This window comes from Onthophagus taurus, chromosome 8 (genome assembly GCF_036711975.1).
Source record: "Onthophagus taurus isolate NC chromosome 8, IU_Otau_3.0, whole genome shotgun sequence".
Lineage (NCBI taxonomy): Eukaryota > Metazoa > Arthropoda > Insecta > Coleoptera > Scarabaeidae > Onthophagus > Onthophagus taurus.
This window is the reverse complement of record NC_091973.1, coordinates 8,927,420-8,941,979: the sequence shown is the minus strand read 5'-3', so window position 1 is coordinate 8,941,979 and position 14,560 is coordinate 8,927,420. Positions and strand designations below refer to the sequence as shown.

General features: G+C 38.9%; 1 protein-coding gene across 1 annotated transcript in view; it reads left to right on the top strand.

Moving 5' to 3' along the window:
* Positions 1 to 14,560, top strand: part of LOC111413892 (Apolipoprotein lipid transfer particle) — a 108,812-nt gene that overhangs the window by 88,637 nt on the left and 5,615 nt on the right. Inside the window, exons 43-45 of the mRNA XM_023045024.2 lie at positions 1,282 to 1,412; positions 1,466 to 1,590; positions 2,060 to 2,174. Of these exons, the coding sequence (XP_022900792.2) occupies positions 1,282 to 1,412; positions 1,466 to 1,590; positions 2,060 to 2,174 (371 nt within the window). The remainder of the gene's footprint in view (positions 1 to 1,281; positions 1,413 to 1,465; positions 1,591 to 2,059; positions 2,175 to 14,560) is intronic.

The window sequence follows — 14,560 nt, the reverse complement described above, 5'->3', positions numbered from 1 at the left end:
TCTTTCTCTCTTTGATCTTCTTAATTCTTGAGACGTTCTTGCTTCCTGTTTAATTGTTTTATTTACGAATTCTATTTCTGTACTTTCATCTTGTATTTCTGAATCACTAGAATAATCACTTTCAAATTCATTGTCAGTTCTGTTTATATCTAAACCTATGCATTTAACATTCTCTTCCACAACATCAACATGTCTAGCTACAATGATTCTGTTATTTACTAAAACTCTATACCCAACTTCAGTATAACCCAGTAAAAATCCAAAATCAACCTTTTTATCCCATTTAGACCTTCTTAGCTGTTCTGGTCTTCGAACAAAAATTCTAGTTCTAAATAATAATGTTTAATAGTAGGCTTTCTTCCAAATGATATGCATCTGGCCAAAATTTTAGATCTATTTTTGCTTCTTCTAATAAACATCTAGATATGTCCATAATTGAATTTAACCAGTACAGCTAGTGTCTAATAAGCAATGAATTGCTATATCATCGTAGTTTGGACCTGCGTATAAAAACTGTTCATTCCATAGCTTATTTTACTTTTTAAATACTCTACAGTCTGATCCTCTTCTTTTAAAACATCAACCAAATCTCCAATATAATTCAATGAATTTGGTGGTGTTCGCAACATGTAATTCATTTTTCTTTTTTCGTTACTTTTGCATGCACAGCTTTATAAAAAATGTTGGAATATCTTTAAAATCTTTCATTTTCAGTTTTTCCAATTTATTTCTGCAAATTATCTGCAACGGTGTCGATTCTTTTAAATATAACTCATCAAATTTCTTTATAATACCATATGCCACTTCTATTTCGTTCACAACTTCCAGTTGTTTATTTGTGATCGCACTGTAGATAATATTCATCTCCATCGGAACTCTGTTTTTCTTTTGAAACAGCTTCCGTAATCTTCTCCATCGAACACCGGTATAGCTACCATGTTGAAATAATCCGTGATCGCTTAACTAACAACTACGTTATGTATTAACTACTTGATCGCTCCTAAATCGTTAGCTTAACTAAATCACCCGCTAGATGGCGTTACCATATTATTGATAAATGTATATAATCTAACAAATTCCATTAAGAATAATTAAATGTTGATTAATGAAGCCAAACGCGAGTACGGTTAATAATAAATCAAATTTTTCTGCGAAGCGGTAAATATTTTAGACGTCCAAGTTTAAACGAGGGTGAAACTGGGACATCGACATATCGAACGGGTTTTCTAAGAAGTTGACGTCCCGATTAAAATGCCCTTGTCATCGATACTCTTATTCTAGATACGCGATCGTGGAGTACGGGAATCCGCCTGACGGCAACGGACGAGCTCACAGCGTCTTGATCAATAACACTGCCTTCGCCGAGCACCAGTTGATATCATCATTTCTTGATCACATTAAAACCAGTGGTGGTAAGTCCCCGAGCCCATTTCAACCTTCAAATGAAATCTCGCTTTTTATTTAGACGATCAAACCGGAAACTCGGATGTATTCCACGCTATAGAACTCGCTGCCGAAATGGCTTTCCGACCAGGAGTTGCAAAGACATTTATTTTACTACCATGCGCCGATTGCCGTCAATCAAGAAGGGTACGTTTAAAAGTATAAAAAATTTCAAGTATTTTTAAAAATGATTTACAACAATTAGTAAATAATTCGTTTCTTTCAAAGGGACATTATTTTCTAATTTGTGTCTTGTAGATGCGAAAAATATTTATGCGCCGCTTTGGAGGTCGGAAATTTTCATACAAATTAGTTTTCAGAGCGTGACTGTGCAAAACTGAGTAAGCGCAAACAATTATGCGACTCTCTAACTTTATATTTGTCGCATTTACTGCGTATCGATCCGTTTTCCATGTAGAATTTTGAAATTTTTTTGTTTGTGAGTTTAAAATTGTTTGTTTCTCGAATGAAACAGGCATTTGTCGGAGTGGACAGTACTAATTTGGGTTAAAGTATTTAATGGGGCCCACGGAAAACGGTTCGATCGGCCGATAAGGGTGCGAAAATCCACCGTAACCGCCAACAACGCGCACTATTATTTTGTAATTACTTTCAGCTCGACTATTCGATCCTACACCAGTTGCTCGACGAGAATGGCATCGCGCTGCACATATTAATGAATGAAGAAATCCGCTTCAAGAAAGCGACGCGCGCCAACAAAATCGTTTTCGGTAAGTCTGTTTCCCTCTTGAGTCTTCTTTCCAGTCTTCTCTCAAGTCCTCCCGTTTGATCGTTTTCCTTTTACCCGTTTATCTTAAACGGAGAAAGTTAATTTCGATCGACGGCAGCGTTGAATTCAAATTAGAGACAAATCTGAATTCCGTCCAGGGAGAAATTTACTTAATGTCCCGCTATCAAAGATTCCGAATAATTCTTCATCTTCTACCTATTATAACGATCAACAATTCCATTCAAACTCGTCTTTGCTTTTGTCTATCGCGCGTTCGGAACGATGCCACTGTCGGCTATGGAGCTCGATCCTAGCCTGGCAACATCCGTTCCGGGCCGATTCGTTTTCAAAATAGCCGGTCAATCTATTTTCCCCCGACGGTCCGCTCATTCGTTGTCCCATTTAAACTTGTGATGGATACAAGATTGCAAACAGCAGCGTAACCCTTGTCATTACTAGTTTAAATATGCTCTACGGTTGACGTGTGCATTACTGGGCCGATTACACTGACTCGGTTATGTTTTAACGACTACCCGTTCGTCCGACCCACACACAGAAACTTCTAAAGAGGCGACCATTCGCCTACCGTTCACCGCTCGTTCCCATTTCATTTGCGTTGTCTGTAGTTATCGTCGTTTGGGTTTGCGTACCCCTAGGACTCAAACAACTCTGTTTCGTTTTTCTCTCACAATACTCCACCTGTATTATCTTTTTTAAAAAACAAACTACATTTTATTTTATTTAAACAGCATATTTACCACTATCTTACTCAATAACCTTTCAGAATAATCTTCCACAAAAACGATAAACATCTATTTTATATATTTCTTTATCACTAAAAATATAATAAGTATACAAGATCAGCACCTCGGTTTCAAGCGACCTCAGTCTCAAGAGCACTCTTATGTTTGATGGGTGACATGGATCGTAAAATTACATTTGCAGCGCCTCGGCCTCAAGCCACCTTGTTATTCTCACAATTCTTTCTTCTATTATGATCGATGTGCTTATTCCACTTTTTCTTTCTGTTTAATAACCGAATTAATTATAATTATTAATGTTATCTATCCTGTATGTTTGTCTGATGATCCCTAGTCTGATGTCTGAGGCCTTCTTTCACCATCCATTAGTGTTTCGCAGCTATTCTACGCACTATTTTTATATCTGTAGTTCCTAATACACTGTTGGAAATAATTCACGAGCACACCCAGTATAATCTGAACGCGTGTGTCTACCGCAATGAAATTTGGTAGGGAAGTAGTACTAAAGTAGTGTAACTTACCCTCACATGGAGATAGGCGCAAGTCTGCTGGGAGGACATACATCAATAGCGAGAGTATTTCCCGTGAGCGGAGCGTACCATCGCTACACGACGTGGCATGGAGTCGATAAGTCGCTGTATTGTAGCGGGAGGGATGGCCAACCATGCCACCTCAACTCGCCTCCATAGCTACTCAACGGTAGCCAGGGAAGCCGAATAACGTTGAAGTCTCCGAGCAATCATGTCCCAAACATGTTCGATCGGATTCAGATCCGAAGAACGAGCTGGCTATGGAAGCATTCGTATACGGTGCTCTTCCAGAAAGGTCTGTACAACATGCGCGATTGGGCCTTATCGTGCATGTATAGCAGACGTGGGTGCCGCCGTACAAAGGGAAGCACAACGGGCCGTAGCACCTGATCTACGTATCGTTGACCCGTCATCGTCTGCTGTACACGCAGTAGACGTGTATAGTCAGAAAAAAAAGAGATGCGTCGACATTTTTTCGTATAGGCCGTCCAAATTACACAAAATCCCATATACAGTATGTAAAATGCCATATGTAATCGCACCTCATACCATAACGCTCGGTTGGCGGTGGATAGGGCTTTTTTGCACGCACTGCTCGAGTGGATCTTGATTCGTCGGCAAACAAAATGTCCCTCTACTCGGCAACCCACCGATGTCTAGCGTCGACCCACTCGTGACGTATGCGGCGGTGCTCGTATGCGCTACCAGTTCGTGTAGTGAGTGCGCCTTCCCTTCCCGCTGGCCAAACAGCTCCAAGTTGCCTTGAGGAGGACGTACGCGACGCTAAAGTGCTGAGCACAAGGGCGCGATCCTTCCGTGCTGTGGTCAAGCGGGGCAGTCCCGGCCGCGGTATGTCCTAGCTCAGACAATTCTCGCCATGCCCGCTGCACTGCCGATAACGACCGCAATGTGCATACCCACAACCATTCCTCCTCGCACAAACTTGCTTAAGTAACGCGATCGCCCTTGCATTGCGCACAGAGTACGACAACAAACTGTTCCCTCACACCACACTAAAAAAGACCGGCATCTCCCACCCTCTTCGGGCTCCATAACGACGCAATGTTCCGCTTGGAAGGACAGCTCAGTCAACAATGCCATTACAAAAAAACTCGAAACTCGCTGAATAAACTCGTCTACAGTAAACCTTTATGCTCCGGAAATATTATGGATTTATCTTCACGCGTTCAGATTATACAGGGTGTGCTCGTGAATTATTTCCAACAGTGTATATCGTCATAGGATTCCAAAAAATTAACCATTTATTACCATTATTAACCATAGTCATATGTTGCCGAAATATAATAAGAAATATGACGTTCAACCATCGATAACTGCCTCATAGACGTATGATTGAACTCCGACATATTGGATGTAAGATCATTGAAAGATGCAAACCATGATTCGGATCATTTCCTAATAAGGGCGAAAGTAAGAGCCCGAATATCAAATGTCAAAAACGGCAAGACTCGCCAACAAAAGAAATTTTATACAGCAAGACTAAAAGAGGAAGCACTGGCGTAAAGATACGTAGGAAAAATATGGCTCATAAGAACTCCACATTGACCAGAGATGGGATAGAGGTACTAATAGAGGATTACTATGTAAAGATGGCATGGAGGAAATTACTAACATCCCTGAGACGTTCCCAAGAGTACCACAAGAAGAAAAAACATCATTCGAGGAAGTCGAGGCTGCAACAAAAAATAACAACAGTCCACGTTCAGACGAGATAATGGCCGAACTGATTAAAGGATTGAATACCTCTATGTTCCATTCTGTTGGAAGTATCTACCCGTTACATAAAAAAGGGAGTCAATTGGATTACTGAAATTACAGCGTCATTGCCTTGCTCAACGTAATCCTGTAGCACTTCGTTAAATGCTAACGACGATACTGGGAGGAAGAATGACGAACTACCAAGCACGGGAATACAAGATGGATACATATCACCTGCTCAAAGTCTTCAGGGCTGCATGTGATAACATAGAAGCAAACTAATAAAAGCAATGATTAGTCAAAATTCTGAGATACGCAGATGATATGGATATAATAGGCAGAACCATTGCAGCGACGAAGGAAACCTTCAAGAGTATAAAGCGGAAGGCTGTGGAGATGGGTTTCACAATAAATGAAGCAAACAAACAATATACACGGCGGAAGTAGATGGGAGGAGACGAATACGTCAATATCTAACAATAAGAATAGCTCATAAACAATGAAAATAATATGGGAGAGGAAGTACAAAGAATCGGTCTCTAACAAACACATGTTACTATGGGTTACACAAACAAATATCCTCATATCTCTAGATATGTCGATTTTGGACTCATTTTACAGACTAAACATGTTTGAAGGAGAAATACTCCGTAAAATATATGGAGGAGTGAAAGAGGAATGATACTGGAGAGGATGATATAATAGTTAATTTGTATAAAAATTGCCACGTAATGACGCGTGACGAAGCAGATCCGATTAGGCATATCAACCAGCAAAAGCAAGTGGGAGAAAGAGCAGTGGGGAGACTGAGAAAGAGATGGGCCGAAGGGTTGGAGAGAAACGCGAGAAGGAGAATAATAATGTATATTTATTAACCCCATTACATGCAAAAAGAATTACAAAAAAGAAACTACAAAATATAAACAATAAAAAGTAATATAATCAAACAAAATATCAATTAAACTAAATTTGGAGCTAAAAAGGACCAAGTCATTTAAGCAAGAATGCTAAATTGTTTTTCATTGGCCCTTGAATATAAAAAAAATATATATAATACATCATAATCATGAATCAGTACCCAAACCAGCACCAAGTCAATTGTCATAGAGTCAACTCAGAAAATCTTGAATCCGCGCTCATTCTTCAGCCTCATCGGAATAGGAATGTTGTTATAAATGTTAGGCACACAGTATGAAAAAGCTCGCTCAAACAATTGAAGCCGGTGCTTTGGTATTGTTAACGTATACCTGTGTCTAACATTTACATTATGAACATCAGTACGATAACTAATTTTGTTATATAAATAAGGAGGAGTCTTGTAAATAAGTATTTTGTGATACAAACAAGCACAGTGTAAAATTCTCCGTCGTGACATATCTAGCCCGTCTTCTGATTCCAAATATAAAACGAAGGCAAGAGTTCTGTACCCGTTGAATTCGAATTCTGTCCGCAGCATCAATGCAAGAATGGTAAAGCGGATCTTGATGTAAAAGGTTTTTGTTGGAATACAATAGCTTGAGGGTGGAATAAGCCCGCTGAAGAAGACTTCTGACATGACTTCTAAATCGCAAATCAGAGTACAGCGCAACACCTAAATTACGTACTACATCTGAAAATTGAAGTCGTTGGTTGTTAATAAGTATATTTAAGGACTGCCTCACGTTATTCGCCTGCAACTCTCCTTCGAAGACGATAACAGAGGATTTTAATGCATTTATAGATAAACAATGGCGCCTGGCGTTCTGAAGCAATAATTCAAGATCAGAATTAATTCGAAGTTCGGACATGCCCAAGTCTCTCCCATCAAAACCGAGGTATATTTGAGTATCATCAGCATACATGTAGGTTTTGCGAAGCTTTAGATTGGAACAGAGATTAATCCTTGAGGTACACCTGAAGTAATATAACCTCTCTTCGACAAAACACCCTGAAATTTAACAATTTGCGAACGATGTAAAAAATAGTTTTTGAAAAAATCGATAGCCAACGGAAGAAACCAACATAATGAAGCACAGCAAGTAAAGTCGAATGATGGAGGGTGTCAAACGCCTTAGAAAAGTCAATTAGGATGAGAGCCGTAACATTTCCCTCATCCAATCCACGCAAGATATCATAAAATTCAGAAGAGCTGTAGTACAGCTGTAACCAAGACGAAAACCAGACTGATGGAGTTCCTGATAACTGGATTGGAGTTCCAAATTGAGAGGCAGAGAACTGGGACAGTTGGAGGAGAACTCTAGACGAGGCCAAGACCCAGAATGGGTTGTAAAGCCAATGAGGATGAGCCTCTAATATTTGACCACAAGCTTGCATCTGATTGATATCTTGGAAGTAGTCATCAGATTTTGTCTTTGCCGCTGATGGAATCAGAACGAAATCAACTTTGCTCAAATATTCTGAAAACTTGTGAATGTGTTAATATTAATCTTGAGAATACAGAAAAAATAGTAAAAAATATATCATATATCAATATATGGGGGTTGTTTTTGAAAGGGATTGAAAGGGAACTGCAAAATAAAGTGGTAAAGTATAAAAAATGGTTCAAAAATGTAAAAAAGTAATATAAAAATATAATTCTAGAATATAATTCATAATAATTACCTAATAATCTAAATCACCTTCATTGGAAGAGTCACTTTCCGAATCTGTATGGCTTTCTGATTGGAATTCAAGATCTATTGGCGAAGGTAGTTTATCAGGTGCTGGCGGGGTTTCTATTAGGTTCTTTACTTCTTCTGGTAATGTACCTACTTTTCTTTTAGGTAAGTCTCTCATGCTTGATATAACCGGATCCGATGACAAAAAGAGTGCGTGAAAAAGGTGTTATGCTCTCGATAATCTTTGTGTCGTGCTTCTAAAGCCTCTTCACTTAGGAGACTAATCGGAAGCAGAAGAGTGCAATGATATCAGCACCGTGTAATAATATTTTATGAACACTTCCTGGCATGTAAAGCCATCCATACAGTTTCACAAAAAGTTTCCCATCTAACATTGTACATTCTACATATATACTTTTTCCGGCAATATTTACTGATGATGGTATCAGCCGTACAATTTGATCTTCTACATATTCATTTTCCTCCACAATAATAGCTGATGATTCCTTTACAAATCTTGTTCTTATTGGAATGCAAAATCGTGTCGAAGAACACCGAGGATTCTGCCAGATGGTAACTTCTAAATTCTTATTTTTTGCTATCATTTTGATGGGCACAATTGCTGTCAAAAGCAAATCAGAATCTGAAATAACTGAGTTATCCAAGACTTTTTGTTTGTACTTGGCATGACCAGAGCTTCCATCAAAGCTCCATTTGTAGGTGATTCCCCATACCAAATTATCTTTATCATTTAATGTTCTGGTAATTACTTCCTCTTGGACCGCTCAACTACGTGATCAAGCAGACTTTGCAACCTCACTTCTGCGCTTGTTTCGGTGATTTTTATGTCCTTGCGATAACAGTCGTCTTTTACCTTTAAAATTTTATAATATGATGGATACATGTGGCAATTTCTAGTCAATTTCAGGTCTAAAATCATTGCTAAGGCCTCTTCTGGTGTGTATGATTGGGCACTTTACTTGGGTTTATTAAACGATTTAATTCTTCGCAATGAGGTGGGACTTGAGATTGTTGCTTTTTTTATGACTGAAGCCACATTTCTCTTGCCCTGCTTTATAAAACTCGTTTGGGTTGCAAATGCAAGTTTTTCTGGACAGTGAGTTGTTACCAAACTCTGTGTATGCCTGCTTTTTGACCGAATACTCAATGCAGGAAAATTATTGGTAGGCCGACGTCCAGCAGACGTAGACGGTTGAGAAGTTTTTGATATGCAAAGTTCTTGGGCAAGCCATTCTGCATATCGTTTCAAAAAGAGTACAAAAAGGGTAAAAAGATACTTACGTCGCGACGTATGTTCCGTTTTCATATTCTGCGCCAAAAATTCTTCGTAATATTTTTCTTTCAAATATCTTTAGGCTATTCTCATATCTCCATATGTGACAACCGGTCTTATTATCATTGTATATTACATTACATTACATTGCATCTACTACATATCGGGTAGGCGGACCAACCAACCTTGCATCGCTACCCCAAGGATCTATTGTACCCCGATAGATATCGTTATCAAATTTCACCGTGCAGTCCAATGCTCTTAACGAACATTAATACCTTGCTCGGCGGAAGGTCATTCAGATCCCTTGAGGAGATAAACTGCGACCCAAAAATCGAGAATCTGATACTGTTAACGGCAGGGCAGTGGCATAAAACATGCTCAATCGTCTCTGCTGCCTCCGCACATAGTCGGCATTCAACATCGTCGGCTAAACCCATCAAGTTGAGGTGTGCTTTTAATCGGCAGTGCCCAGTAAAAACACCCATTCGAACTTTTTTGCTACTACGGGCAAGTCCTAAAATATTCCCGGGTTTGACAGTGGCGATGTTAATAAACACCTTAGCATGTCTCATTCCAGGAGAACTGGTCCACAGTAGGCGAAGTCTCTCTTCAGCCCACAGTCCAATCCTATATTTGGCCATCGCAAATGATACACCAACTGCTGGTTCCGGCCCCACAAACGCTTCAGCGCTGCCACCTCGTGCTAGCTTATCTGTCGCTTCATTGCCAGCAACCCCAGAGTGACCCGGGACCCAGATCAGAGAGACTCTGTTATCACAACCCAGTGTGTTTAATGTTCTCTTACAATCATTAACCAGAGCCGACACCGTTTTCACGGCTTGCAGCGCCTGGAGAGCGGCTTGACTGTCTGAGAAAATTCGTACTGTCATGTTCTTCACCCCTCTTTCAAGAAGGATTTTAGCACCCATGTCAATAGCAAATACTTCCGCCTGGAATACAGTACAGTACGTACCCGGGCTGTAAGCTTGCTTAATTCGAGGTGTCTGGCAGTATACTCCTGCTCCTACCCCTTCAGGCGTTTTTGATCCATCTGTGTACAAGCAAATGTCTGCCTGAACCAAAGAATTTTCATTTTCGATCCAGGACTGCTGCTCAGGCAGTACAATTTGGTATCGAGCATTTATCACTGATAGTGATACCGCCAAATCTGACGGCATTGATAGCACAGTATCAGAGCTTATAATGTCTTCGTATAATGGAACAGTTTTGAGTATATTGCTTAAATCTGTAAATGGTTGTTATAGCCACTTTCTCTATATGCAAATGCAGAGGAGATAGGCCAAGCAGAACCTCCATTGCTAGAGTTGGCGTTGTGCCTATCGCACCAGAGATTGCCAATCTAGCTACTCGTTGAATTCGTGAAAGTTTACTGATAACTGAAGTCTGTCGGACTTTCCTATACCAGGCTGCTGCTCCGTATGTGATCATAGGTCTAACCACAGTCACATAGAGCCAGTACAGTCTTTCAGGGGTAAGACCCCAATTTTTTCCACAAAGACTACGACAAGTCCATTATGATAGTCTAGCTTTGTGCAAAACTCCCTGCAAATGTCCATTCCATGACAGGGTTTTGTCTAGGATTACTCCTAGATATTTGACTTCCTTTGAGAAAGGAATTTCTTCACCTTGGATAGTTGGACAGATTAGTCCATCCAACTTTCGTTTCCTGGTGAAGGGCACAACAATTGTGTTTTGCGTGTTTATTGAGAGGTTCTCTCCCTTACACCAAGCGCAAATGGTATCTAGGGTCACCTGGATATCATTGTATATAGTAATAGTTTTAATTTTCTAGACAGCAGTTTTGATTGCAATAACTTTTTTGAGTTATTTTGAGCATTTCCAGCTCTTATTTTGTCTTGTATGCAGTGTTGTATGCTATTATCATTTCTGAGTAAAATGCCTAGGTATTTAATGCTTTCCACACCTTCAAAGTTGTACTTACCAAAAATATGTATTTATTTGGTAAGTTTTTTATGTATTTGGGTTTATCCCCATTGATTTTTAGGCAATTATTTTCGTTTTGAGAATGTTTCTACCACAGTGTGTAGAGCGCAGGGTATTATTACTATGTCATGTGCGTATCCAATTACTTGATAAGCCTTTTTGAATATGCTGCCTCCATTTTCTAGATTATCAAATTCATATTGCAGGGTTAGATTGAACAGTAACGTTGATAGTGCATCGCCTTGTCTAACAATATTGTGTCAAGGTTTAAGTCGTTTAAATAAATTAAGATTAGAAATAGGTCGATTGATTGTATAGATCAAAGTGAAATGATTAGCGAATCATTACAAATGCAAACCTAGTAAATGTTATATTAATTTGGGTCGATTTCCGTAGGGAGATGTATAATGCGTGAAGTTTAAAATAATTAACCGGGTCTTTGGACAAATTTCAGTAGAACCGTTGAATGTGGTTTTGTTGAAAATCGATGAATGAATATTTAATTGGTGATTATTATACCGGGTGAAATACAGAAACGTAACAGTTATCAAGAAACATTAACCACCATTAGTTGCGTGACGTTTTAATCACCGGGAGGAGACGCGGCAAGCAAGAAGCATTAGGGAAGGTCGATATATCTGTAATTAACCAAAAATCATTAATTATGAACTCGGCAACACCGCAGGGGTTAGATATGAAACCTGTAAAGTTTATCGAGAAGCCGATCTCTTATTGGCCGTTTACTCGTGCGGTGTTATAATTTCGGTTTCCAGTTTGTTAATTGATTATATTATCAGAGAAATTTGTTAATTTGTTGGTTTGAAATCTTGAAAGATAAATCGATTGGTGATAATTTGCTTATCTTAAACCACAAAAACGACTTGAACAAGGATGGAGACTCATCGATTTTATCGTAACGTGTAAACGGTTTACGAACCGATGCCCGAATACAGTTATAAATGCTGATCGCGATACAGCTACCATTGAAACCAGTTACTCACTTGCTCACATAGTCCAACCGGGGTCGGGACAAAAGAAGGATGACTGATGGTGATCAGCAGATAGAGAAACAATGGCATATGTAGGTTATAAATGGGAATCGTCGACGGTAACTGGTATACGTTTTCCACCAACCCCTCCTCGTTTGCTAATCGACGCGCTCTTACAAATAAAGACCTTGTCGTTATATCTCCGGGGGAAAGTGGAAATGCGCAATGAATTTCCAGCCCTCGTTTTATCCGCTGGTCAAATTACCCACTGACCGTTTATACAAATGGAAAAACCGGAAACGATGTCGACGCTCCGCAATCGTCAAAATTGACACCGCTTACTTGCTCACTCCATTATTTCACTCAGATTCTTTTATTCTCCGTCTTTTTTCTTCCCTTACTGACTTTTTTACGTTTAGATACTTTATTCGCGTGATACAAAAGCGTACGTATTTAATTTTTTGTAATTCGCGACGGTAACGAAAGCTCTAACAGTACTCAAACGAGTGCTGTAATGAGACTCCTTACAGCATCCGATGCTGTAATGAGATTTTAGTAACATTTTACGGAAGCAGTTCAAGTTGGTGATATTGGGTCATTAATTTTTCTAGTTTTCAATGTGACAATTTTTGTCTATGGATGTTTAAACACGTTCTTAGTATCGAATACAAGGTCCACAATGATGAGGACATTGAACACTGAGCAATTTCTCTTATTTTGGGAGGTGTACATGAAACATTTTTTTCAGGTGAATACATTTTGTGTTTTGACAGTTTCTAATTGTCAATTCAAATTTCTATTTTCAAGTGTTACGGTGTCACCAACTGCTGCATACCTATTTCCCTACATTGTCAAAATTTATTTTATTTTTGTTAAAAAAAAGGATAAAAACGCGAATTACAAAAAATAGCATAAAAAACACGTTTCATAAGACTTAAAGCACTCATTCATTGAATTTGTGCATTTCAAGCGTGTTTTACGAAACTTGTTTTTTAATATACTATTACAACACGATAATAATTTAATCTATAAGATGGTTGAAATGGTTTATTATTTTCCACAATACCCACCCTATTATTCTATATTGTACCCTAGCGTATCGGTCCTTAAACAACTCCTCCAACGGACCGAGGCTGTCTCAGGCGGTCGGTTAAGTAGCGATCCTCGTTTTTGGTCACGGTATGAATAAATCTCCCGCCCAAAACGGAAATTGCCACGCTTCCGTCGTATGTAGTTATGAGTCCTAGGCGATTTAATGGAAACAACCAATTCAACCTTCTATTTCAACCAGTCCTCGCCTTTTCGATTAAGGGTTATGAAATTTCGATAAAAACTTTGTATATATTTGTAATTAACTATTGATTAAGGTAAAAATTCCGCGAATCCTTTGAAAGGATGAAAAATATATTGTTTATTTTAAATCATTCATCCTTAAATTTTACCTAAGAGTGGGTGTTCATTAAATTTGTATCGGTAGAGATCAAAGTGAAAATGGAAAACGATTTCTAGAAAAAAATTAGTAATTGAGTCTGAGTTAATTAACAGTTTTGTGAAATGCTCGTTACTTTGTCGAGGGTACAGATGGTTATTTATCGAAAAGGGGACGCAACTGCTGTAAGGTTCGGACGTCACAGCATATTTAGCGTGACACGATTGCTTTGGGCCGGACCGTTGTAAATGAACTTAAAGAGGCTTAAGTCGAATAAGTTAAGCGCGGCACGAACCGCACTGCAAACGCTGCCTGACCACCTGTACTTTACAGTCACCACCGCTAACTAGTCGATTAACTCTCGTGCAAATATATGCTAGCATTACCATATGTAAATACACCAGAATATATAGTCATTATCAACCGAAAAAAAAACTACAACTTATGACCCGCAATCCGGCATCTACGTGCATTTGACAAGAACACGTAAATAATTGAGGCAACCGCAAGTCTCAATAAAAAGGGGTTTACAATATTAGTTCAAGAGGAAATCTTTTGTTAATTATCTCTACGTGTCAACTTGGAAATCTTGGATCCAATTTGCACTGCTTCTCTTGTGTTGGGACGAATAACGGTTTTTGCCACGGCAACCCTCGCACCATAATTTGCGTATTACTACCGGTACGAGAATTGTTTAACATCCTAACGTTATGTCGACTTAATTGTTTACGCTTCCCGCGTGGAAATTTTGTTTGCATGGCGTTCCTAATCATTCCACTTTGCAAGCGCAAATCTAATACCCCATCTACCTCGCTACTGATGGTTAAAGAGTTTATACTCAACGCGCTCTGTTTATCTGCATCATCGATTTATCACCTCGAACAAGTTTCTACTAATTATGTCACGCTTTTCGAGCACAACTTGAGTTAGAAATCTATATTGTAATTAGGTACTTCTACTAATCTATAATTAAGATTTTTCTTCTCATCTATAATTTAGAATTTGGTATGATTTCTACAAAAATAAATATTAATAGTAAAACATTATTGAAATTAGTCCAAATCTGACAAAATCATGCATTTTTAGTCCTAGATCGAGAA